The sequence below is a fragment of the Coccinella septempunctata genome, chromosome 7, assembly GCF_907165205.1.
Source record: "Coccinella septempunctata chromosome 7, icCocSept1.1, whole genome shotgun sequence".
In the NCBI taxonomy this organism is placed as follows: Eukaryota; Metazoa; Arthropoda; class Insecta; order Coleoptera; family Coccinellidae; genus Coccinella; species Coccinella septempunctata.
Window position 1 is genome coordinate 1,195,568 of NC_058195.1, and position 27,517 is coordinate 1,223,084.

The 27,517-nt window shown below is 39.9% G+C and overlaps 1 protein-coding gene across 14 annotated transcripts in view; it reads right to left on the reverse strand.

Moving 5' to 3' along the window:
* Nucleotides 1-27,517, reverse strand: part of LOC123317596 (dorsal root ganglia homeobox protein) — a 139,356-nt gene that overhangs the window by 4,126 nt on the left and 107,713 nt on the right. For 4 of the 14 annotated variants that reach the window (XR_006538193.1, XR_006538188.1, XR_006538192.1 and 1 more), the window contains 5 exons: nt 26,549-26,665; nt 25,985-26,229; nt 8,663-8,784; nt 5,270-6,824; nt 3,432-3,536 (listed from right to left, as the gene is read on the reverse strand). Coding sequence is in view for 1 of the 14 variants with exons in the window: in XM_044904201.1 (XP_044760136.1) it covers nt 6,499-6,824; nt 8,663-8,784; nt 25,985-26,229; nt 26,549-26,665 (810 nt within the window). In the remaining 13 variants the exon portion in view is untranslated. Of the gene's footprint in view, nt 1-3,431; nt 3,537-4,956; nt 6,825-8,662; nt 8,785-25,984; nt 26,230-26,548; nt 26,666-27,517 lie in introns of those variants that run through there. The other 10 variants (XR_006538195.1, XR_006538198.1, XR_006538197.1 and 7 more) reach the window with 10 other exon arrangements.

A 27,517-nucleotide genomic window follows, 5' to 3' on the forward strand; every position in this document is an offset into this window, starting at 1 on the left:
GTTGATAACCGAAACTGACAAAGAAGATACCAAACAACGTATCGGCTGCAATTCCATTAGTTCCGAAGGGTGAAACACACACACATCCCCCCTAATTGGAAATTCATCCCGACGCGCACGCTGCTAATTCCGGAATTGCACCTATAACTCACAACGCATTACCTGGCACCGATGTCAGAGGGAACGGGACAATTTCCAAGATATAACTGGTTGTATTACGGCAATTACAACTCCTTCTGATATAATTTATAGGTGACATTAGCGCGGATATCCATCATCCGCAATTTGTCGTCTATGATTAATCATAGAACGTTATTAATCGGGTTGCGAGCGAGGCAGAATGATCTGTCTAATATGCCGAGTGGAGAAATGAAGAGAAAATTGGAGGATGATATCTAAGGTTCTGACTGATGGAGCTAATCTGCGAGCTTGTTCTGATTTTCAAAGTTGCAGAGGATAGATGAAATTTAGTAGTGATAAATTAGTAGCTCTTTACAGGCTGATTTGTCTCGAAAAATCACTATAACTTTACAGGCTGATTTGTCTCGAAAAATCACTATAAAATAAATTTCATTAATAGCGAGGACGAAAACACAAACCTCGCTATCGATGAGCTGAATCGCTATTACCCACCCCTGTCTGTGATCGGTGCTAACCCCACTTCTGTCAGTTTTTTCAATCTTAAGCCCGTTTGCAACAGCCGAGAATTCTCTGGAGAATTCTCTACAAAATTCTCGCAAGAAAACGGCAGAGATTATTTTGTACGCAACTGAACAGAGAATTCTACCGAAAGTGCGTATGTAACGGTACATAATTCACGGCGCATGAAATCTCGAGTAAATTTTCTAGAGAATTCTCGGCTGTTGCAAACGGGCTTTACGTGGATTTGTCAACATTTGCGTTCGGTAAACGTTAAAAATCTCGGTTCTGGAACCGAACCTATAACGAAGACGATTCATTTTTGGTGTTATGTATGTACGTCTTACTACCTCGTCCTTGAAAACAATGGGAAACGATTAAAAAAGTGATAATATTGAAATTTTTCACGTTCATTATACGTAAATGTAAACGAATCCACGATTTTTTTTCTCAAAATCAACTCATGGATTACGTTTCTTACAAATATAGCACAGGTTAACGTCAGTTTGACAAAAGTGGGGTTAGGAACGATCACAGACAAGGATAATTAGCACCAAATCGACTCATACAGAAGAGTTTTTCGCATAAATTTTTATTAACTTGATTTTGTTATCGTTTTTCAGAGAAAATCGGCCCGAAAATGTAGATCTCATCTCATAGCCTACTTCAACTGATATTCTATGCTGGAACATAAAGCTTAGCTTCTTTACTAGTAGATATGTACTCTGTAGCTTCAACTATATTTTTTATGGTTTCCCTTCAAATTTGATTGAATTTCGAATATTGGGAAAATCTTTTGGCAAATTTCATAGCCTACTTGACGACGAATTTTTTTGAACGTAAAGAAGTAAAGAGTATTATCTTCAAGCATAGAATATTCCTCTTGAAAATCATTATCATAACTTCGTAAAAATTTTGTTTATATATACCTATTTTCCAAAAAAAAAATTTCAAATCTACCTAAATATCGCGAATAGAGGATTAACATAAACGACGAGGTTTTCAATACCACACTTGCGTCGCCCAAGGCTCCTCCTTCTTTCTCAGTCGCCCAATAGTGTTTGACGACGTGCGATATTAATCGATCAGCGTCGCGGCGCCTCTAGATAAGTACGAAATTGTATCTTTGCCATAAACCGCAACATTCTCCGATTCAGATCGAGCATTACGCACCACTTAATCTTCACAAAGTTGGTAGGTAACCTTACACTTTGACGTATGTCATCTACCTTATCGTGTCATAGAGCCGACCTTTTTTTATCTACAGGGTGATTCCAAATCGAAGGGAATACCCAGATAAAGGCGATAATACGCATAATTCGACGATTTATAGCCCTATACAAATTTCGTCAGTTCACGAGATACAGGGTGTTACAGTGATAGGGACAACAGGCTAATACTGAATAATTTAATTTGACAGAAACCTAACCTCGAGGAGTAAAAATACATTTTCTAACAAAAATATTCTTCTTTTCAGCTTTGTTTCATTTTCAGAAATAAAAATACGACCTTTTGTTCATGTAAGTAGCTACACCTAGCGCCCTCTATAAGGTACAATATATTTTCCCATTTCTTATAAAAAAAACTCAATTTTCATGGCGTTACCCAAAAATATCCTAATTCATCAAAATAAAAAAAAAATCTTTTGACACCCTGTGTCTCGCAAACTAGTACCTAATATTTTTATATGAAGTTATTTCAGCCTGATCGTCATAAACAAGTGTAATTTCTCACCTCTCTGGTTTCCCTTTCGGTTTTAATCCCCCTGTATAAAATTTTGATCGACGAAATAATGGATCACATTATCGGTTTTTCTTCACGTTAGCATACACGGAGGGAATATTTGTTTGAATTAAGGAAATGGAAAAAGTAGTGAAAAAAATTTGGTTCATTAAGAAACTTTTTTCTGGTTTGTTTCGGAAATACGCAAATAAATATAAACCTATTCCGGCCCTGTTCGATTTAGGAGTGTTCGGCAACAATGTGTGCGGAAAAATACGCTTATTTACAATTCCCTCAAGATTTACCATTTTTTCATGACCCCCGAAATATTGTTTGCAGAATTGACAGGAAAATCATCACAGGAAAATAGGTACCTATCGATTGATTTTGTAGTTGAGCGAATTAAAGTTATTTTGCAATTTAAAATTTCACCTCCATCTCAAGGAAAAATTTGGGTAATGGTTCTTTTCAATAAACGAAAGGAAATTAATTTGGAAAGGCTTATAACATAGGCGAAGACAGGGTGTCCTCCTCCCTCCAGATACTGAAATAGATATTATTTTCGAGCAAGTATGAAAGTACAGTGGGCAAAGTTCGTTGTCCACTGAAGGGTTCTCGAGAACTATAATTCATTTTTTTAATGCAAAATTTTACTGAATTTGTCATTTTTGAATTGGAAAAAAATCGTTTGTCAGTAGATTCTACGTATGAAAATGCCTATAAGAAGGTTCAAATTTCAGATGTGTAACTTCAAAGACGAAAAATTTATGAGAACTTTTGGAAGTTGCCAAAATCTAAATTTTTATTTATAAGTCAAAATCTAGAAATTTTAGAACCCATTCTGTTTTCAGATTTGGATTAGTCAGAAAAAAAGAGCTCGAGAATGTGTCATCCGTCTTCTTCTAGCTCTTATAATTCTCGAGATCCCCTCAGTAGACAACGATTTTTGCCCACCCTGTACACGGAGCCAGTCCATCAAAAAACACCCTGTCTAAACCAATGCGAGTCGACATTTTTCTCGTCTACGCAGTTTGTTTATTCCACCACCAACATAATTTATTAAATCCTACCTTAAACATCTTCGAAGTGCTCAAACTATCTCTTTCTTCTTCATCTCGTTCGCGACATTTTACCAATTCTTAAATCGACCTTACCATATATGTACACCATTCGTTCTACAAGAAGAAGGAAAATGAAACGTATAAACAGGATATAAGGATGATATATATTTGTTGAACACACTATTTATATTTACATTTTTACATGGAATGAATAATCTACAACATTTCTTAACGCTAATAATAATAACACTATTCAACAAGGGTTCTCCCACCTAAGAGATTTATATTTTTTTTGTTAGGTATTCCCCACCTTATTACAAAAATAATAGTACTTACGTTTGTTTAGCTCCCGTTATCAAAATAAAAGACACGCGTGAATTGTCCATGTTAGCACTTCTGTACCCTACGATACTTTATAAAATAAACAAACTATTGAAACAAGTTCAGTTTCTGGCAGCATTGAATGACTTTGAAAAAGAAGCCTGGTTGTCCTTTGTAGAAGTGACCAAAAATTTTCTTGGCAATCACAAATCTCCGCAATATGTAAATATCGTCAAAACGATGTTACAGGCTCATCAAAAAATGGGATGCAACATGTCCCACCTAAGAGATTTATATTTTTTTTTGTTAGGTATTCCTCACCTTATTACAAAAATAATAGTACTTACGTTTGTTTAGCTCCCGTTATCAAAATAAAAGACATGCGTGAATTGTCCATGTTCGCACTTCTGTACCCTACGATACTTTATAAAATAAACAAACTATTGAAACAAGTTCGGTTTCTGGCAGCATTGAATGACTTTGAAAAAGAAGCCTGGTTGTCCTTTGTAGAAGTGACCAAAAATTTTCTTGGCAATCACAAATCTCCGCAATATGTAAATATCGTCAAAACGATGTTACAGGCTCATCAAAAAATGGGATGCAACATGTCCTTAAAGCCCGTTTGCAACAGCCGAGAATTCTCTACAAAATTCTCGCAAGAAAACGGCAGAGATTATTGTGTATGCAACTGAACAGAGAATTCTACCGAAAGTGCGTATGCAACGGTATATAATTCACGGCGCATGAATTTTCGAGCAAATTCTCTAGAGAATTCTCGGCTATTGCAAACGGGCTTAAAAATACACTTTTTGCAATCACATATTAATTTCTTTCCACAAAATATGGGAGCCGTAAGTGACGAACATGGAGAGCGATTCCATCAAGACATCGCGTCCTTCGAAAAACGCTACCAAGGCAAAGGGGAACCCTCTATGCTTGCTGATTATTGTTGGTCCATCGTTAGAGAAATACTGGAGTCGTCCTACAGCAGAAAAGACAAAAGATCTAAGCGATCGGAATCTTTTACACCATTGCAAATATTATAATGCATTGTTTTTGTTAAAAATCATGAATATAATTATTAAAAAACAACAAGAGCTAACTTCCACTTTTTATTTATCGTGCGTTTATACCTTGGCTACGAAGATTCAAAATATATATATTTTCCTTAGGTGGGAGAACAAAGCTATAATTTTGTCGATCAGTGTAATTATTAGAGTACCAGTTACCAATAATACTTTACAAGACATCACAATTTCAATTAAACGCTATGAGTATTCTGATTCCAGAGAATTCTTTCGAACGATACAAGATGAAATCTCACAGATGACAGATTTGCGTTCGGTATTCGGTAAAATTGAAGCATTCTCTTGAGAGAATATTCTGAATTTTTATTTTCTTCAAGGCGCGTTTATTCTGATAAGAAACTTGACGATGGAAAAAGATAACGACGAATATGTCCAATATTGAATTGATGCACGAATTCTCATCTCAACCTTGTATTGAATACTTGACAAAGCACTTACCATGAAAGTTTATTTTTCAAGTTCGATTTGTTCCATTGTGCCTTTCGGCTCTCTTAATAATTTAACAATCTTTGGAAACGTGCTGGCTGAGAAATCTGATTGATATGATAGAAAATTCATAATGTGCATTTCAGAGTAGATTCGTTGACATAATTTGGAATTTTTTCTGTGTTTTGTGCATAACATTGATGGCTTCGTCACAGAATAACTCAAGTGTCAAAGAGAGTTATTAAAAATCATAGACATAGACACTATGTCTATGTTATTGGAACTTGACACAGAGTTGATATAAAACTACCACAGAACACTTCAGAAGTTGGGTGTTCTATGACGACACTATGAAATTATCAAGAAAAAATTCCCAAAAAGTGTCAAAACTTCCCTGAAAACGCGATATTAATTCTCTATCATCACTTGGACTCGATATCCGGCACAAATTAATTGATTGTTGAATTACCAAGTCAACCGATAGACACAAATGAAATGTAAAAAACATACATTTCCGTTTTAAGAGGTTTTCCTAATATTTACATGGTTGAAAAACGTTTCTGGAACTCGTCCATTAGACAGCGAAAAAAAACTGTTAAAGATCACTGTTACAAGGCAAAATTTTCACTTGAACTCTACTACTAATTCAGAAATTTATAGACTAAGTATTGAATTCATATTCATCCTACCATCTCAGTTATTTTAATGAGGAAAGCATTCAACAGAATTGTTTATATGAAAAACGATCAAAAACACATCCTACCCGAACCGATTTATACCTTTTTCCAAATTGAATACCAAGTTTTCAAGTAATCCCAATCCCATCACCGTTAAAATTGACTGACACCTACCTTTCACTTGTTCATTTCTATTTTCGATCTTCATTCTATTCAAATTCTCAATATATTCTTCATTTTTCTCGATATCGAAACGTACCATCTGCAATAATTCCCGTTTTCATTACATCAATTCAAAAGAATCCAAACAAACATTACGTTATACTAACGATCTTCACCTGTTGACAATTCTCATGATCTCGACTTCGACGACAAAACCAGTATGTACAAATCCGGATAAAATCGTCATCTCTCCTGACTAATCGAGACGAGTAACGAACTTATTTCTTTGTACCTTAAGTGCTACGATTAATAATTATCTAGAAAAAAGAACATTCGTTATCACTCGAACAAATTGCTTCTCGTCATAACCTTACATCTAACGATCGCAAACACTACAAGTTTCTATGACCCGCTCTGTTGTTCCTTGCTCTGCGTCTCGTTCGCAGATTCCTGCTTCCTGTGAAAGGCCGCCTGCAGCGACAGGGGCGGCAGGAGCGGGAAGTTCAGGCCTCCCGCCAGGCTCGCGGCCTGCTGGAAGTTGGCCACGTGCTGGAGGCTCTGCAAAATGGCGGCGGAGTGTTCCTGCGCCTTCCTGCGCAGATCGGCCACGCTGCTCGAACGTTGGTCGTTCTGAGGCGAGAGTTGGGAGGACTCGCCAGATGGCAGGAGCTGCGGCCCCAGGTTGGAGAGCGGCTTGATGGGACAGCAAGAACAGAGCCCGGGAAAACCTGGAAAGTTTGAGTTATTTTATTCGGAATTCCCTAACATTTTTCGAGGGAAAATTATTTGATAAGTTTAGTCTCGAAATTTTAGATTTTTTGGTATGTCAAAGGTAAATTAGATGTGGATAAACAACTAAAAGCTGCTATACTTTTTAACAAAGTCCAAAACTAATTTTCCCAAAAACAATCTCCGACTATTTATACATACTATATATACAGGGTGTTCCTAAATTGAACTTACAAACGAAAAGGGGAGATTCCTTAAGTGAGTTTAAGAAAAAAAAGTCCCATAAACATGGGGTCGCAAACGTTTCGTTTTCGAGATACAGAGTGTTGAAGTTTGAATTTTTTTCAAGTTTTTTTCTCATAGTATCTACACTTTACAAGATATTCAACTGAAATTTGGCATAGATATTACATTTTAGAGTTCTCACCACGTGACATGGCAATTTCGATAGAAGATCTACAGGGTGATATTTTTTCTGGAACACTGCCACCTGTTCTTCTGCGGAACTTTTTTTTGGTGAGCAACTGTTGATTTGAAAAAATGTAAAAAGAAGCTATGTTCTTATACTAAACTTTTCGGTCTCTTGTAGTTTTGTCGTATCTACCAACGATTTCGAGAAAAAAAACTTGAAAAAAATTCAAACTTCAACACTCTGTATCTCGAAAACGAAACGTTTGCGACCCCATGTTTATGGGACTTTTTTTTCTTAAACTCACTAAAGGAATCTCCCCTTTTTGTTTGTACGTTGAATTTAAGAACACCCTGTATATACAGGGTGAGTCTTTGACTAATACGAATATTTTAACAGTAGATTCTTGAGATCAAAAGGATCACTTTTTTCCTTTACCATTTTCTCGGAATGGGCTCGGTTTAAAAGATACAGGGTGTTAAAAAATCATAGAAAAATGTTATTTTTGTTTCTCATCATTATCATCTTATGAATAGTTGAACGTTTTGTAAAATAAAAGTATATTTCTCGTATAATGCGCCATTTTCGAGTATTTTTGATGTTCAAAAATTGAAAAGTATCTGTAAAATTTCAAAAATTGCGTATTTTGGCTGAATATAAATCTGTTCAAAAAATCAACAGATTTGTAGTGTCACAGATTTAGCTTGATATTCTGAAGGTAATTTTGTTTTTCCAGGGGTGGCACAGCTCATTATGAAAATTTAAAATGACTATATCTTTTTATCAGGGTCGATTCGGAAAAAATGGTATCAGAAAAAATGCTTCTTTTGACCTAAAAAATCTACTGTTAAAATATAAGTACGAGTGAAAGACCAAATTGTTGTCAAAAGCATAATTCGTTGTGATTTGATGATTTGTAGTTCGCAATAAATCTTTTTTCCATCTAAAACCTTGGTTTCATTTCAAAAAACTACAATCAATCTTGTTCGATGAGCTAGGTTCTCGTGTGTAACGCGGGCCACAGAACAACCTCTCTCCCAGCATTATCGAATTACCGACAGACTAACGCGGTAAATTATTCATCCCATAAAATCTTCATAAAAACGGGTGCTTCGCGTGCGTATTATCCAATTTAAAACTTAAAGTATCATTGTATAAATTCGGCCGATCTCAGGTGGCCGGATCCGGCAAATTGCCCATAGAAGACGCGTTACCGAGCGCACAGAACGACGTAATCGCGTTATTAAATTCATCGGGCTCTAAATTCGAAGATAAATCGTCCTCGTATAACCAACCTAACGACGTCGATTCCCTTTTGTCTTTTCGTAACGGGAGGGGGGCTGATTGATATTTACGACGAGATTGACACTTGCGTGCTCTGTGGTCTGACACGCGGGGGTGGGTTCGAATTCGGATTGAGGCACTTACCTTTCAGTGTCGGAAACAGCGGCGGAGAGAAGTGAGAGGCCAGATGGGGCGGGAAGAATAACGCAGACGAAGATCTCGCCGTCGAGTTGGAGGGATCCATCATCGGCCTGAAGGTGGCGCTGCTGAAAAAAATCGAAAGATTGATCTATGCTCCGACTGAAATCCTTATCTTTACTGATATTATAATTGTTTGTTTGTTTGTTTGTATGTTTGTTCTTCCATAACTCCGAAACTGAATGTCCGATTTTGATGGGAATCTCACTCTAGTGCATAGAATTTATCCGACTAGGTTTCTGTGTGCGATTTATTCTTATGCTTATTTATTTTTTGACGCTATTTATTATTATTACTTTTAAATTTCATTTTTCATAGTGCTTCTGCTTATTTTCTTTCATGGATTATTCTCAACTATCGTTTGACTATCAAATATTGCGCGAATTAGTCTACAATATACAACAATCTTTATTCATTTCAGTGATAACAAAAAACACGCGTTCTTCGAAATTTTCTCAGCGACTTAATAATTCACGCCGAATCTAGGTCCGGATAAAAAAAAATCCTCCGCGTTTTATAAAACCCATCCCTCACCGCAAAATACGTTACGTCAATTTCCATTACCGTCTTACAAACAAAACCCCGTAAACGCGCCCCCTAAGCCGCCAGACCATAATTTAAAATCCGAGTTCCAGCAGGAGAAAGATCATAAACCTTAAAATTTAAGTCCTTAATACGACACAACAACGCAAGTCGAGGACCTTTTTAGACTCTCCCCCTCTAGCCGATCACGGTAGGCCGAGCGCGCGGTTCTAAATAAATAATGGGCCCATATGTATGGGAGGAAAATTGAGGTTATGTAACATGATACTTTCCGCTATCGATGGGTGCTGCACAAAAGCCACAATGGAAATTTATGGATGTACGAAAACCACGTCGAAAATAATTACAGTATTATCCGATTAACGCCGTCGTGACACAGAGTAAACACGAACAAAGAAGCGAGAAAAGTTCTGTCGTTTTATTCAGATAGAGGGTGAAAGGTGAAAATCGATCAGGGACAAATCGGAAGCAACGGCAAACACCTGTAGTGATTATATTAGGGTTGCTCATAAATAAAGTGCTATCGAATTAGCCGCGTTCAGCGATTAATTAATCAGATAATTAGGAGAACGGTTGGAGATCAAAGATGCCTTCTTGGGTTCGTGAACCGATACGCTCCAAAGGCAGTTAGACGTTGATGAAAGGTAAATATTTGTTTAGTGGTTGGAAGACTACCAAATAGCTGTTTTAGAGGAGGATCATCGAAGATATTGTTCCCGTTTCATTGGAAGAAAATGAAAATATTCTTCAACTAGCTTAAACCCTCGGCTTCGCTCGTGCAATCATGGTAAAACGATAGTTAAGATCCAATGGAGGAGTTCCCTACATGTGTGCCAACCTAGAAAAAGGTCTACCAACGGGGAATGATTGCTTTCTAACGAAACCTACTTCATTCTTTCCGCAATGATCAAATATATTTATGAAATTCTACCGAGCTTTCTAGAGTTTACTGTTGAAAAGAAAAAAAGATTTTCATAACCTCGATTGCTGATTGGTTGAAATTTATATTGGTATCACTACTTCTTGTGACAATTGACATATTTCATTGGCAAATGTCATTTTTACTGATGAAGAAGAAAGAAGTAAAAGAGTAATCTGTGACCATTTACGCCATTTATGGTTATGTTGTGTGCAAAGTTTTGGTTATGTGCATAATTTTTGCTTGAACCATAGACTTCATAATATTATTATGTCTATGATATAACCAAAACTTTGCACATAACACATAACCTAACAGTTTACTTTTTCCTTCTTGACATTTGCCAACGAAACATGTCAATTGTCACAAGAAGTACTAACACCAACATAAATTTCAACCAATCAGCAATCGAGGTTATGAAAATCTTTTTTTCTCTTTAACAGAAAACTCTAGAAAGCTCGGTAGAATTTCATAAATATATTTGATCATTGCGGAAAGAATGAAGTAGGTTTCGTTAGGAAGCAATCATTCCCCGATGGTAGACCTTTTAGACATTTTTCTAGGTTGGCCAACATGTAGGGAACTCCTCCATTAGGATAATTAAGAAAGAAAATGAGCAGAAAGTCAACATTAATTCTATAGGAAGAGTTATGAAATTTTGAAAAATTGGATTTTGAAATTTCGTCAATTGAAAATCAGATGAATCAGAAATTAGTCTCCACTCTGTATCGAGCACTTTCCAACTGTAATTCTATGTGCTTGTAGGGAAAATAATTAAACGTGAAATATGATAATTCACTGAATATTTTACATATCATCATCTCTGACTGAACCAGTTGACAACATCTGGATATATCAATTACGAAAATTTCGATAACAATCAGCCATAGGCGTCGCAGGGGTAGCAACGTTTCGGCCAATTTATACCTCGTAATTGCGTAACGGAATATCACAAGTTACCGCCCGAAATTTGCATGGAATAATTAGAGAGAGAAGCCGGCGATAATGTCATCCGGACTCATCCGGCGAATTAGAACCAATTCCGATTGTTCAAATTGTTGTTCCTAGTTTATACCGCTCCCGAATACATCGAATTATCCCTCTCCCTCCTCCTATATATATCCCTCTCGACGACGCCATTTTCGACTTTAATATTTTAATTTGCGATGCCGAAAAAGCGGCGTCCTATTAAAATCGAAACTTTTCCCTTATTCGTTTGTACGCAATTTAAATGAATAATCTCGGAGACGCGGCAACGTTGCGTCGCCACTCGGCGGTTTCGCCACTGGGCGCAGGGGCGGCTTCGGGATTTACTACCCGACGTGAAAACAACGAAGAAAATTAATCGACCTAATCCGTTGGTCTCAGAGATAAACCAACTCGAAAAATCTTAGGGTACATCGAAAAGCAAGCCTTTCCCACAATCAAGGTACTCTATATACAGGGTGATTCGAAACCTGAGGAAAATCCAGGAACTGAAAGCTTAAAGAACAGTTATTTTTGTTAGACGATGGAATTTTGCTCAAGATCATACTTCTTGACCATTTTGGAAATATTTGAGATCAAAGTTATTATTTGACGTTTGCCAAATGCAAATATCAGTTTGACAATACTCTTTGACTTGTACAAATATTTTAACAGTAGATTCTTGGGGTCGAAAGAAATACTTTTTTCCTATACCATTTTTTCTGATTCGGCCCTGATAAAAAGATATAGCCATTTTGAATTTTCATAATGAGCTGATCCACCCCTGGAAAAACTAAATCACCTTCAGAATAACTAGCTAAATCTGTGTAATTACGCACATCTATAGATCTGTGCAGAGTTGTATTCAGTCAAAGTACCCAATTTTTCAAATTTCACTGATACTTTTTGATTTTTGAACATCAAATTACTCGAAAACGGCGCATCATACGAGAAAATATGAGGAATACTTTTATTCTACAAAAGTTTAAATAGTCATTAGATAATGGCCAACTTAGTTTCTAGAGTTGGGTTCTTTGAATTTTTGGTATTTCGTGGTACTTAATGGTCATAATGAGAAAACTGGAAGACGTGGGTGATATCTCGTGTTCGAAAAAGATTCATCAAATTAATGAAAAACTATATTCCGAAATTCATTTCATTCGATAAAACCGTTTGTGAGATAGAACTAAGAACAACATTTTTTTATGGTTATTCAACAACCTGTATCTTTCAAACCGAGCCGTTTCGGACAAAATGGTAAAGGAAAAAAGTGTTTCTTTTGACCTGAAGAATCTACTGTTAAAATATTTGTACGAGTCAAAGACTCACCCTGTATAAAGCAGGGGAGACGTTCGTGCATACTCCTCAATTACAACTCATTCTCGATTATAGAAGGCCGGTCAGAGAGACCAGTCATCGAATCGAACGAATTGACACGACAACGTCACGAATTGACATCTGACCCCTCGGTCGACCATTCGGAATTTGCGCGTTCTGTCATCGCGTTACGACGACGGCACTAAACGAATATTCGTCTAATTGTCGCTAATGCGACATGTGTGTACCGAAAATAAAATAAAACGATCGTTCGCTGCGATCGCGATGGTGTTGGTACTGTTGGAACGTCGTCGACGGTCGTTCGCCAAAGCCAATTATGTCAATTTAAATTGCATTGTTTTAAATACATCAAGTAGGCTTCGCGGAATCCACTCGATCCGGTAATTAAATCACTCAATTATGAGCGGAGGCAGAGAGACGGAGAAAGATGCTGTGTGGTGTATACACTGAACACTATCGTGGTCATTCATTTCCAATCCCTTGATAAGTGTTAGCCACATGCCAAACCAACTTCATTCACTTTCCAAATCAAAGGCGTAAAAAAAAAATAGAGAATTTTGATGAGCAGTAGCTTCAACTAATGTTAGCCGAAGAAAATTCAGTAGATTGAAATTACACAACAACAAAATGCCAATCTTGCCTTCACCCATAAACTCTTAAACGACCGAATCTCAAATTGCGAACTGCAAGCTTCGAAAGTTTCAGGTTTACCAACTCGTCGATTTACTGAATTAGAGCGAAACCGCTCAATCTCCGACAGTTCATGTCCGAGTCCTGGGCCTAATCCGACAAGTTGCCGACAAACCAATTAATACAGAAAACTGCATGACATCACCCGTTCATGTCTCTGATGTGTATAACGAAGATTCCTGAATTAACCGCGTCTTTCGGCCTGATGTCGTATGATGGATGGGTCTCTCTACTCAGCTGGTCTCGGTTTTGACGAGGGGGTCACAGAGGGGGGAAGGACGCATCGAGCGTAAATGCGTGATCTAGTCGTTTAACGAGCGCTTTAAATTAATTATTTAATAATTAGTCTACTTCGAATGTTCTGAATAATGTAGATTGGGGGTAATTACATTTATGTTAGGAATATCTATGACAGAATCGGTCAGGGCGGTACTGAGATGTATTTGAAGAGTACTGGATATGATTATAACTCAAAAAGAACCAGAATGCTGCCTCTTCAGAATTGTTGAGATATCTATAAGGAGCTCTACCGGTAGAGATGATTTTTTTCCCAGATTTTTCACTGGAAAAATTTGCAATATCGTTAGAATTCAGAGTATTCTGCAATAAAGCCTGAACTGAAAGAAAAACTGAAACTGAAAAATTGCCTACAAACTACTAGATGTAAATAATTCAATGTTGAGATATGAAAAACAATCAACTTATCACATATTACACATTTTTTGATATATTCTTCTTGGGTGAGCTAAGCATCTGTGCAAATTACATGCAGGGCCTTTGGTGAAACACACCACAGAATGATTCAAAGCTAACTGCGATATGACAATCATTTATAAAGACCACGTGCTATTCCTCACAAGACTTCCCTCCGAGTACGTCCCTGCATTCACTCGATTCCGCCGCTTAATACTAGCAATTGTTGGTAAATAAAATATTACAACTAATTAGAGCCAGCTTAACACCCGTGTCCTTAAGTGCACTGTTAAAATGTTATTTCTGCCGTTAATTAATGTGAATTTAAGCTAACAAAGGCGTTAATTGCTGACGTTAATGCAATAATATTTCGGAATTATGTGGGTCTGAACGGAGAGGATTTTTTTTTTCATGTTGAACGGGTTGAATTACCGATCGTCTTTTAATTCGGACGTGGTCGACGTAACGTTATGCGCCTCTGATCGTGAAAAGAATATATGGGCGATAATTGAAGACTGGTAAATGGGATGAATGAAATGTTCATTCAATTTGCACTGTGATCTAGTTCCAGAGTTCTAAGGGACGCCACTTTCTATGATGGCGGTTCTCGTCCAAATCCATGTATTCTGCCATTCTGTCACCAGGTGACAGGTGACAGGTGTCCTCCACCCCACAGAATCTGCACTCGTCGTTTTCTGCTAGACCCATTTTCATTATGGGGGTCCACCAGAAGCGATAAAATAACGAATGTTATGTTAAAGAAATTACCTAGAAAAGCTATAGCCGCTCTAACAAATATCGCGAATGGAATTATGAGGACAGAACACTACCCAGAAAAATGGAAAACAGCAGAAGTCATAGTATTCAATGAACCATTCAAAGAGAAGAAGTTTCCACAAAACTACAGACCGATAAGTCTACTGTAGGCTTCAGGAAAAGTACTAGAAAGAATTATCGCCACGAGGCTAAATGAGGAAACCGAAAATCTGGAACTAATACCACCAGAACAGTTCGGATTCAGAAGAGAGCATTCAACAGAACAACAATTATTAAGGCTCACAGAGTACATAACAGAGGGATTCCAAAATAAACAGGCTACAGGTCTTATTTTACTAGACGTCGCCAGAGCATTCGACAAAGTATGGCATGAAGGATTAATATATAAGATGAGATGTGCTGGATATTCGATCAAAATATGCAAGTTGATCAGGAATTATCTCAAAAATAGAAGATTTTACGTAAAAGTGGGAGGAGAATGCTCCTCAACAAGAGATATAGAGGCTGGAGTACCCCAAGGATCAGTACTTGGGCCACTTCTGTACAACATATACATCCACATATTCCGAAAAATCCAAGAACCATGCTAACGTTATATGCTGACGACACAGGCATAGCAACTCGACACCGAAACCCTGAAATAATAGAACGAGTTCTACAAGAGTCGATTGACGAAACAAATGACTGGTGCATAAAGTGGAAAATCAAGCTCAATGGACAAAAGGGCCAAGCAATATTACTACAGAAGAGAAGACTGCGACCCACAACGAAACTGGATGTTGACGGCGAAGAAATCGACTGGAAAAATGAAGCCAAATATTTAGGAATAACGCTTGACAAAGGACTTACCTGGAAAAGTCATATCAAACAAGCAATCGACAAAACGAAAGCAGCGATGAATAGACTCTATCCTCTGATAGGAAGAAGAAGCCACATGTTGAAAGAGACAAAATTGAAGATAATCAAAGCCGTTGCTAGGCCTCAACTGACTTATGGATCAGTTTCCTGGGGTTTCGCGGCAAAGAGCCATATCAAAAGAATTCAGGCCACTGAAAACAAGCTGTTACGATGTGCAATAGATGCACCTTGGTTTGTCAGGAATAGACAGATTTATAAGGACCTGAAATGGGAAACCATAACGGAATCCATGAACAGAAAAGCAGAGAAATTATTCGAAACAGCGAAAAACCATCCGAATCAAGAACTCAGGAGACTAGTGGACTACGAGCCAGAGGAAGACAAAAGGAGAATGCGAATTTACCGAAGGAGACCAAGAGATCAATTAAAAAGAGATTAAAATAACAACAGAAACTTATTGAAAAATTCAATAAAGTGTTAATCCAATAGAGGATAAACACATAAATCCCAGCACGATAGTGTGCGAGAAGAAAACCGACTAAGAGATGAACGGTTTATAGGCAAATGCCCGGAACCAAAATTCAAGAAGCAGTAGGGTTTTTAGTGGGACTCGAGCTCAGGAGAGTGAGAAACCCCACACTGTTCCCCCTCAGGAGATGAGGGTGGTTCGTCTGTCTTGCAGATTTTCCCCCTGCTACACCAAAAAAAAAAAAAATTATGGGGTTCCTGAGGCACTACCAGATCATCTTCAAATAGACCAGTCGTAGAGAGAATTCAGGTCTTCCTAAATGATTTTAGCACCATGGGCATTGGTATAAATATACCGATGACATGAGAGCTTCGATGGAAGCCTAACTCTCAGTATCTAGTTTCTCTCCAGGTTCATATCTACACATCTTTCTATTCCGAATATATCCGACTCTGTCCCTGAGCTTCCTAAATGATCGATCGGCATCAGATAAATCCTCATAGATATAATTCTTATCAGACCATAAGCAGAACGTCACGCGAATCCAACAAAAGACACGCGCTCAGATCGAGAACAGAAAAATCCCGCAGAATCCCAACCAACCCCCGCCGCCGCCGCCGCATTACATCTTTTTCAATTTTAAAGTCCATTGTTTCCGTCGGAAAAGCATCGCAACTTTATGTGATTTGTACACGCGAGACGTAAGCCCTCCTCCTTGGGGGCCCCGAGGCAAATTGAACTTTAAACATTTTTACTCAAAGTGAGTGGAGCGGGATAAGATACGGATATAGTATATGTGTATATGTGTACGTGTATGATGTATATATACGTGGTCCCTCGTCTCCTCCTGCATTTTGCATGTCAGTAAACATGATTACAAAGTCAAAGAGACGATCTGCTTCTCCATATTGAAAATGTAATATAAGAAATGTGACGTTTTGATTTATTTATGTATCTCGGTAGCAAATGGATCCCAATATAGCCACTTTAGGGCGAGGCGCAACGCTGAATACGAATGGGAAATCGTCTCTTATTCATTTTTACGCCGCTTCGAATAACTTATCCCCGGTCGTTTTATATGCGTTGCTTCTTCTGCCAGCTAGGTGCTTGCAAAAACCCACCCATATACGGGGTGAGTTTTCCATGGCATGGAGGGAGATATTTTTCATTCGTTCATTGCTGAATCTCGTTACTCGAGAATGAATCTACCAAAAGACTCAAAAACAAGACTATCGATGCGATCAAATTTATAATTTCTTAGGGCTACTTGCGACTGTGTGCCCTCCTGTGACTGAAGAGACCCAGCCGTGACCTACAGATCCTTCCACACTCCGGGCATGGATAGTCACCAACCAGATCTGGCCGCCGCTGTATTCTTCTCGAGTCTCCATTATAACTGTGCACCATAGACCTCCACTGTGACCTGTCCAACGCTAGTTGTTCCCAGTTATGATTGGCATTAACCGATTTTAGGGATTGATGCAGTATATCCTTAAACCTCCTGGTTTCCGAGCTCCCTCTGTGAATTCGCCATACAGAGCTATTTTGGGGAATCTTGTGTCTTGCATCCTCAGAATGTGGCACTCCATCTGAGTCGGGCCTTCGTTTTTTGAGTCTCAAGTGTTATACAACTCGCGCGCTGCAAGACTTCCGCATTCGAAACTTTGTGGAACCATCTGATGTGCATTATCTGTCTTAGATGACGTTGTTGCGTTTGTTCAAGCTGCTTAATATTACGCCTGTAGGGCGTCCAGCATTCGCTTCCGTAAAGAAGCGTTGGGAAGACCACCGCTTTGCAAACAGCTGTCTTGGTCTTCAGATTGAGGTCGTGATTTTGAACACTCTGTCCATTAGCTTCCAGAATGCCCCTGATGTTGAATTGATACGGTTGTGTATTTTCATGCCCATCAGTATCTATTTATGGAGCTTCCCAAGTATTTGAACTGCTCGACATATTCTAGAGTTTCATCCTCCAGGCTGATATCTGTTTGAAGGCTTTCTGGCGGACTTACCAGGATTTTGGTTTTGTCGATATTGAGTCTAAAGCCTAAAGCTAAGTATATATACCTATGTTTATAGATCCTCTGAGCTGCTAGCGATAAGTGCGCAGTCATCTGCATATTGAAGTTCCGTGATAAGCTTTGTACGGGTTTTTGCACTGAAGCGCTTCAGGTTGAACAGGCCTCCGTCAAATCTGAATCTCAATCCAACACCTCTTACAGGCAATTATCGAGAACAGTAAAGGCGCTAACACGCAGCCTTATTTAATTCCAGAATTGGTTAAGAAATGATCGGTTGTAGAGCCATTATGCTGTATTCTAGCGGTGTTGTTGGTATGGAGGCATTTACGCACTTCCATGAATTTTTAGGGTACTTCTTCATTAGGCATAAACGGCCAGCCTTCTGCTCTATGGTTTGCCGATAGACTCTTCGATTTTCAGCTGCTCTGTAATCGAATACACACTCGGGCAAGTTATCTTCGAATTGACGTCTGAACATTCCCGCAACTCCAATGGAATATTCAACAACGAAACGTTGTAATTCCGTTCCGCGGCAACCGCCACGTGTTTCCATATGACATCCGAGAAGATTCCTTTCTAGTGAATTAGTAGGGCGCGCCAAAGCGAATGCATTTGCGTAAATGCCTAAGACAGCCTAATTTGCTACACTAACAAATTAATTGGATACCTCCCAGCCGTACTACACGGACCGGTTTGCGCCCGTTGGAATTAGTTATTGTGGATGCCGGGCCCCATCCCCGTTCTGAATTATTGACAATGACAGTCCCGGGTACCGAGCGGGGGGCTTTATGCGGGGCCCGTGGTTCTCTAAGACGGCCGTGAATTATTGAAACGTCGACCGTTTCGATGAGTGGTCTGAGATTTTCCGCAGGAATCTTAATATGATCGATGGATCATCGCTCGAAAACCTTCAAGTTGAGTGACGAAAAAAGAACGACGAATATCTCGAAGATAAAAATTCTCAGTACATACAGAAACTCCCCTTTATCTATTCAAAATAAACAAAATAGATGTGCAGCATATTTACAAGAAAAAATAGATATATGACATCAGTTCTACATTATCAGCTGATGTATGGAAAACGAGCGCGAGCTATAAGGGAGGAGAGAGAGAGAGAGAGAGCAGAACTCGTTTGGTGCACGATCGCTACTGATGCTGCCGGCCTAACTTGTATCCGAGAAACTTTATTGGGGGCGAATTTGATTCGATTTTTGCGCGAGGCGCGGCACCAGGAATGAATGCCGTAATTTTCTTTGATGCCGAAATGCGATTTCGCGATGCCGGAGTATCTTCAAGAATAAAATTTCCGCATGGAATACAGAATGGTCGTTACCTGATGCGAAAAAGGGCGATGTGAGGTTCGACCTTGCGAAGCTACGAGGCGTACGTGTTTAAAAGGCCGCTGATTCGCGGAGAAACCCTCTCGAAACGCTGGCACACCATCTGTGTACCATTCAATGGTATAAACTCTTCCATTTCGTCCCTCTTACATAGCAGCGTGATAAAGTTCCTCTCAATTCTCACCAGAGACTGCAGGAAGCTATAGATGAATTACTCAAATGGAAAATCCAAATCAATGGAAGAAAGACTCAAGCAATATCACTGCAAAAGGGAGGATTGAGGATGGAAGAAAACCTTGAAGTTGATGGAGAAGAGGTTGAATGGAAAAATGAAGCAACATACCTAGGAGTGACGCTTGACAGAGGACTTACATGGAAAAACCACATCAAATGTGCAGTTGATAAAACAAAAGTCGCAATGAGTAAACTTTATCCACTCATAGGCAGAAGAAGTCATATGAATAAGAACATCAAGTTGACGATGATTAAAACTATTGCGCGACCACAACTCATTTATGGATCTGCGGCATGGAGCTTCGCAGCCAAGACCCACATCAAGAGAATACAGGCCACTGAGAATAAACTCCTTAGAATGGGCATGGACGTACCCTGGTTTGTTAGGAACAAACAAATCTACAAGGATTTGGAATGGAGACCAGTTACAGAATTTATGAAGATAAAGGCGGAAAGGGTATTCGACAAAGCCAAACAACATCCAAATGAGAAACTACGAAGATTAGTCGACTACGATCCAACGGAAGAAGCTAGAAGGTCAAGAACCTACCACCGAAGACCGAGAGATCAGTTAAGGATTTAAATGTAACCAAAGAAGAGCTTAACCTATAAAAGCTATAGGCAGCATACAACTATCAACACGACTATGATCGTGTGAGAGTCCAGAAACCATAAGAGTCAACTGGTTAATAGGCAGAATGCCCGGAACCTATGAAGAAGCAGTTAAGGGTTTTTAGTGGGTCTCGAGCTCAGAGAGTGAGAATACCCACACTGTTCCCCCTCAGGAGAGGGTGTGTTCGTCTGTCTTGCAGATTTTTCCCCTGCTACACAAAAAAAAAAACCTCTCAATGCTTATTTTAACCGTAACATCACTAGGTAGATTCGCTGATGATATGCCATTGTTTAGATAAGACCAGGCTCTCTAACTTTCAATTCTCATTACTTGTACCTTCCCTAGATATCCTGAGGATTGACTCCTGGGCTACCTTGTGAAGAGAAGCGACATTTGTGATGACCTCAAGTGCTCTAGTTGGGCACGTTCTCATAGCTCTAAAGACCGTTGAAAACCAGATACTTAGGAGACGCTACCACCCCAGGTTTCATCGATAACCTGTACTTTTCAAGCCAACCTGGGCTCTCTCATAGTTGCCCGAGTAAAGACAACCAAGAAGCATCTAGAATGCGAAAATGCTAAACGATCTACAACCCTACATCAATCGATCGATACATCGTAATTTTCGTAATTTCTCCCTATGCCTCTGCGTCTCATGAACACTTGACAACTTGAGTCGATTAACAATTAGGTACATATAAAGGCTGAATACATCACGAAAGTCGATTCTAGCAAAGAGAATGAATGCCGGGGTCAGCTGATGAACGGTATCGTTTCCGACCAGTCCCGGATCATTCATCCCCCTCTGCGAACATAATAAAAGTCTCTGCCGTCCGAGCCTACCGAAAACAGAGTCCATCCCGACCTTTTCCCGTCCCACAGCCCATTAAACCCTCCTAATGCGTCGATTCAACCCGAATAAAGCGAAAAAGGTCAACTAAATACGCTCGGTCGGAAGTCCGGATCTCAGAAGAAGAGAGATCCGTCCATTTCCGGTCCATATCCGAGACGGTACCCCCCGCGCGTACCGTCACGCGACCGGAGCGTGCGATGCGGACCCCCCACGTAGCGGGGGGCGCGATTATTCGACCATCAGGGCGATTCCGATCGTTGTTCGGCAGTTTTTTTGGACGGACGATTTTTGTTTACTCGTTTTTCCGACGACGGTGTTAATGAGGCGTGATCGACGCGGCCGTGTCGTCAAGCTGCGAGAACGTGGCCGTAAATGCGATTGTTGCGGCGTAAACGGGCGCCTCGGGGGAAATTTTGGCAATTCGATTATAATGAGGATCCAGGCTGCTGGATATTAGTAGGGCGAATAGTCGCAAAGAACCAATCCATCACCAAAAGAATAAGCTTATATGTCCAGTGCCTTTTTCTGGCTGCTACAGCTCCTCAAAAATGTTTTTTTTTTTTAATTTTCCACTAAAAGTGTTTTTTTGTTCCAGTGTGCAGATCCTACAAAAAATCTAATTACATATTCGTGATCTACGACCTCGTGTTAGTAAGTAAAATGACCCGGGTCGATATAGCTAAAAAAAATAAATTTTTGTTCGTCTTTTACGCGCTTCATAACGAAAATAACGAATAAAGTCCTAAAAAATTTTAATCATTTACCTATATCGACACGGGTCATTTAACCTTCTAACTCGAGGTCGTATATCAAGAATATGCAATTAAATTTTGTGTAGGATTGATATTTTGGAAAAAAAATCACTTTTACTGCAAAATTTCAAAAAAAAAACTGGTCAACTTTGAGGAGCTGTAGCAGCTAGAAAAAAGGCACTGGACGTGGGTTGATTTTTTTGGTGATAAATTGTTTCTTTGCGAAAAGAAAACACCGCATTTCTTTCATCTACCGCGAACAGTTCAGTTTTTATGGTTTTTTCCGTGAAGGTGGTATTGAAAAATTTCAAAAATTTTCGATCTCTCCGTTTTCCACCAAAATCGGAATATTTACTAAATCGGAGGCGTAGATTACGAATATGCAAACGAAATTTTGCTGAAAAGATTAGTTTTCGAATTATTGTGGATGAAAAATCGGAAATTTTGGACCTTCGAGGAAAAAATCATGAAAACTAGACTATTGGCGGTAGATGGATGAAATATGGCTTTTTCTATTCGCAAAGAACCAGTCTATCACCAGTGCCTCTTTTCTTGCCGCTACAGCTCCTCAAAGTTGATCAATTTTTTCCCATTTTTCCACTAAAAGTTATTTTTCTCCCAAATTACCGATCCTAGGAAAAATCCAAATGCATATTCGTAATCTACGACCTCGAATTAGTCAAAAAAAATGACCCAGGTTGGAATCGTTCAAAAAATAAAAAAGTTTGTATTTACAAGAATGTCGTTTACAACGTTCATCAACGAAAAAAATTTATTCATTCACCTATATTGACCTAGATCATTTTACTTAATAATTCGAGGTCGTAGATCACCAATTGCGATCAGATTTTTTGTACGATCAATATTTTGGGAACTAATCACTTTTAGTGCAAAATTTCCCATTTTTGAGAAGCTGTAGCAGCCAGAAAAAAAAGGCACTAGAAATAAGCTGTCGGGATCGGGGGTGTAACCTGGAAACGATCCGACTTTCGTTCGGTTCCTTCCACGGCCGGCGAGATGCAGCGGTTCGGTCAATCAGACCAATTTCCGAATCCTCTAACTAACGGGTATCGATTCTCGTTGAATCGATCACAACATCGGCACGGACGATTTTACGTGAAAAAAAAAACCATTTCTCTCGCTAATGCGAAATTTTCGGTTCGTTAAAAATTTCATCCGTTTTTCGTTCCCTTTGCGCGCCCGTATCAATCATCGAATTCCGTTTAAATACACACACACACACGCCGCCGCTACGCCCGCGTGTCATCCGACAAATTCGCATATAGGTATGGAAAAATTCGAATTTTAATATTTGAACGCCCGCGCGCGCGGGGTAAACACGATTTCGTCGACGTAGCCCCGGGTATATGAATTTTAATTATCGATGTATTCGGCAAGGTATTTTTGGACGTTTTTCCGCGGAATCGCTAAACCGAATTCGATTTTGAAATTCCCGACCGATCCGTTCACTACGTTTACGGGCACTAACGTGGCATTGAACTTAAAAAAAGACCAGATGTAATGTGGTTGATATGGCCTGTAAACGTCGCGGAAAATACTCCAATCATTCGAGCATCATTTCTGGTTGTAATTTTTTTTTTATCTAAATTCGATTTTTTATCTAAATTCGATAAAATCCCGCCTTCATTGCATACAGTACTTCGATCATGAGGCATGAAATTCCAGAGTGAAAAACGTTCATCTCCCCCAAATTTAAAATTCCCCATCCGCTCTAAGAAGTAAAAAGCGATGTGGAAAACTAGTTCAGCGTTTTCCCCATCTCGGAAAATCCGACACGTCTCAACTTCCGTCCTATCCGCGTAAGAACGAGAGCAACATCTTCTGATCTCCGAAACCTTCGCGAAATTTCATATTCTATATTTTATTCTTTATGTGAACGAGTACGGAACTCTTAACCCTCCGCTCCCCACCCCCTACCCCCTCGACGTTTGTGAGAGCGCCCCCGTAAAGGCGAACAGTTTTGGACCCGAGAAAGGTTCATTTAAATATTCATCGGGCCAGACGTAAAGATCGCTCTAATATCATAAAACGAATTTTCCATTTCTTCTTTTACAATGCCTCCGCCGGCTGCGGAACAAAAGGCAAAACGATCGGGCATTTGCATCGCGGAGCGCGCCTCTCGACAGTGATATTTTCATTATCCTAATTCGGTTTCGGATGAAATTAGGGCCTCTCGCTCCGTCTTTCCGAAAGCCGACTGACGGAATTGTTTCGCGGCCGGTTTTACGCCTCGAAATCCGATCAAAGAGCGACGAAATTCGGACGTCGAGGGAGATCGAGCGAGGGGCGGCAACGTCGCGGAGGGTGATGAGGGAGGTGCTCCCGGAATTCGAGGGTACTTCCACCTCTGAATCCATCGATGAGGCGAGGATACTCAACGATTGCCCCGAATGGGCGATAAATCGCTGGTATAGTGGATACTTCCAACGTTGCCACACCGTGAATTTTACGAGGAATTCCTGCGATGTCAAGAAAAAAATTTCCAAGCAGAATTACAGGTGGAAGACTATGAGAAAGAGGCCTAAATTCGACAACGCTGATACGCTCCTTCGAACTTCCCCAAATCCACGGAAATCGAGATGAAAATCTGCGAGATACGAGAACGATGCAACATTTTACGGACCTCCGAGTTCCTAGGCCCGTTTAAATGATTTTTATATCCCGAGGGCGATGCCCGTGCTGCGCAAACATACAACCACCCCCTCCCCCTCCCACGCCGTCCGTTTCGCGTCCCGGACAGTTCAATTCGTATAGAGAGATATAGATACAATTTTCCATCGGTTCAAATATTAGCTTTTCATATTTGCCCCATTACCACGCATGAATTTGTCGGGGGCGGGATATATCCTGTTAGCCATGATATTGATATCGGTTCGGGTTTTTTACTGCGTCATTTTTCATTGGTCGGATTCTAGCGGCGCCCCGCCAGGGCTGGGATCGAGAAAAAAAGGCGGTAAACGTTCCATACAACCATATATATTTTCGGGAAAAATCCATACGCATCCTAAAAAGCTCACCTTGCACGCAGATGACACAGAAATAGGGTTCAGACATCGACGCCCAGAGATCATACACCGGAGACTGCAGGAAGCCATAGATGAATTACTCGAATGGTGCATCAAATGGAAAATCCAAATCAATGGAAGAAAGACTCAAGCAATATCACTGCAAAAGAGAAGATTGAGGATGGAAGAAAACCTTGAAGTTGATGGAGAAGAGGTTGAATGGAAAAATGAAGCAACATACCTAGGAGTGAAGCTTGACAGAGGACTTACATGGAAAAACTACATCAAATGTGCTGTTGATAAAACAGAAGCCGCAATGAGTAGACTTTATCCACTCATAGGCAGAAGAAGTTATATGAATAAGAACATCAAGTTGACGATGATTAAAACTATTGCGCGACCACAACTCACATATGGATCGGCGGCATGGGGCTTCGCAGCCAAGACCCACATCAAGAGAATACAGGCCACTGAGAATAAACTCCTTAGAATGGCGATGGACGTACCCTGGTTTGTTAGGAACAAACAAATCTACAAGGACTTGGAATGGAAACCAGTTACAGAGTTTATGAAGAGAAAGGCGGAAAGGATATTCGACAAAGCCAAACAACATCCAAATGAGGAACTACGAAGATTAGTCGACTATGATCCAACAGAAGAAGCTAGAAGGTCAAAAACCTACCACCGAAGACCGAGAGATTAGTTAAGGATTTAAATGTAACCAAGGAAGAGCTTAACCTATAAAAGCTATAGGCAGCATACAACTATCAACACGACTATGATCGTGTGAGAGTCCAGAAACCATAAGAGTCAACTGGTTAATAGGCAAAATGCCCGGAACCTATGAAGAATCCTTTTCCATAAGCATCCGTTTGGTAGAGAATCCATTGGTGGTGACCTATGGGTTGGAATAGCTTGTTTTTATAATAAATACTTGAAACCTGGGGAACTCCTACTTTGCGATAGCTAAGAAGGCTAAAAAAAGAAGTACTAAAGGTCGGATCCATTGCTACATGACCTAAGACAGCCACGTCCCTCGCTTCGTCCCTTTCATACGGAAAACTGCTTATTTCCATATTAAAACCGGATAATCGAGGCGCCGTGTTCACGTTGAACCACCCTGTACGCCCCCTCCAAACGCAGATCACTTCAGATAAAAAATATACAGTCACTCACCTATCTCCGAAGGGGAAGAGATGCGGAAACGGCGGCGGGAGGTGTCTTGGTGGTTCGGAAGACGCCGAAGGCGCCGGACTGTGAGGAGACGAAGGGTTCGAAGGGTCTCCAGCTTCCGTGGAACCCTTTCCCTGATCCGGGGTCTCCCTGCCGGCGCTGCTTCTGCTCGAACACTCCCTGGTAGGAATTTCGTCTTCGCCGGTGGTGGTCGGTTCGGGCGAACTGGTGGCGTTGATTTCCTCCAGCTGAAATCAAGTCGAATATAAGTGGTTCGATCATTCTGAGGGATGTAGAAGGCTCAGAGGGTTGATTGAGGATCGTAGCGAGAAGTTTTTGAATGGAGATCAATGTCTGCCTTTTTCATTAAACTCAATTCATCATTATATGATAAATCTTGGGTTCATTCGAATTTAAGGTTAGTAAACTCACGAAACTTCGAAAATTTGGGATAAAACCAACCCTCAGACTTCAACTGATAAAATGTTAGAATGAATCGACCCCCAATCACCTGCCTGATCGCCTCTTTCTACAATCCCTCAATGAAAAACAAAATCGAAACCATACCTTCTCTTCTTTCGTCTCTCCGTCCCTTTTGATCATTTCTTGTCCTTCCCTTTTTCTTTGTTCCTCCTTCAATCTTTCTGCTTTCCTCCATTTAGCCCGCCTGTTCTGGAACCAGACCTACAACGGAGACAAATTCATTTTTTTAAGTTTCTTTCGGTCGAATTGGGACACCCGGTATATCTCGTGCCCGGGGAGACCCATAAGAAGTGATTCATGTCTCGACGGGACCGTACGCAAGCTGCGAGCGAGCGCACGCACCGATCGGACATGTAAAACGACACGAAATTGACAGACTTTATGCAGGGGTGGTGGCCCTTTTGATTCGATTTTCATGCAACCCGATACTTGGCCCGTAATTGGGGTTGTTGCACAAACTCGATTCGTCGTCGTTTGTTTCCTTTCTTTCGAGCGACGGGCCTTATCGAGTTCGACTAGATTAACCTAATTGCGCCCGACTTATAATTAGGTAATGGATAATGAGGTTAGGTTAAGTATGAAATGCCGCGCGCGGCTTGGTTGGATCACAATCTTCGAGTCTTTTCGTTTCTCGGGGTGATCATGAACTGAGGAAAGTAAAGAGAAGGCGAACGATCGTTGCTTGAAGACCATAGATTATTTGTACCTTAAAATATCTACCACAATACAGGTCCTGCCTTATACAGAGCGAGTCTTTGACTCGTACGAATATTCCAACAGTAGACTCTTGTGATCAAAAGAAACACTTTTTACCTTTACCATATTTTCCGAATCGGCACGGTTTGAAAGATACAGGCTGTTGAAAAACGAATAAAATTTATATTTTTAGTTCTCACTCACAAACGGTTTTATCGAATGAAATGAATTTCGGAATATAGTTTTCCATTTATTTGATAAATCTTTTTCGAAACAAGATAACACCCACGTCTTCCAGTTTCATCATTATGACCATTACGTACCATAAAAATACCAAAAATTTAAAGAACCCAACAC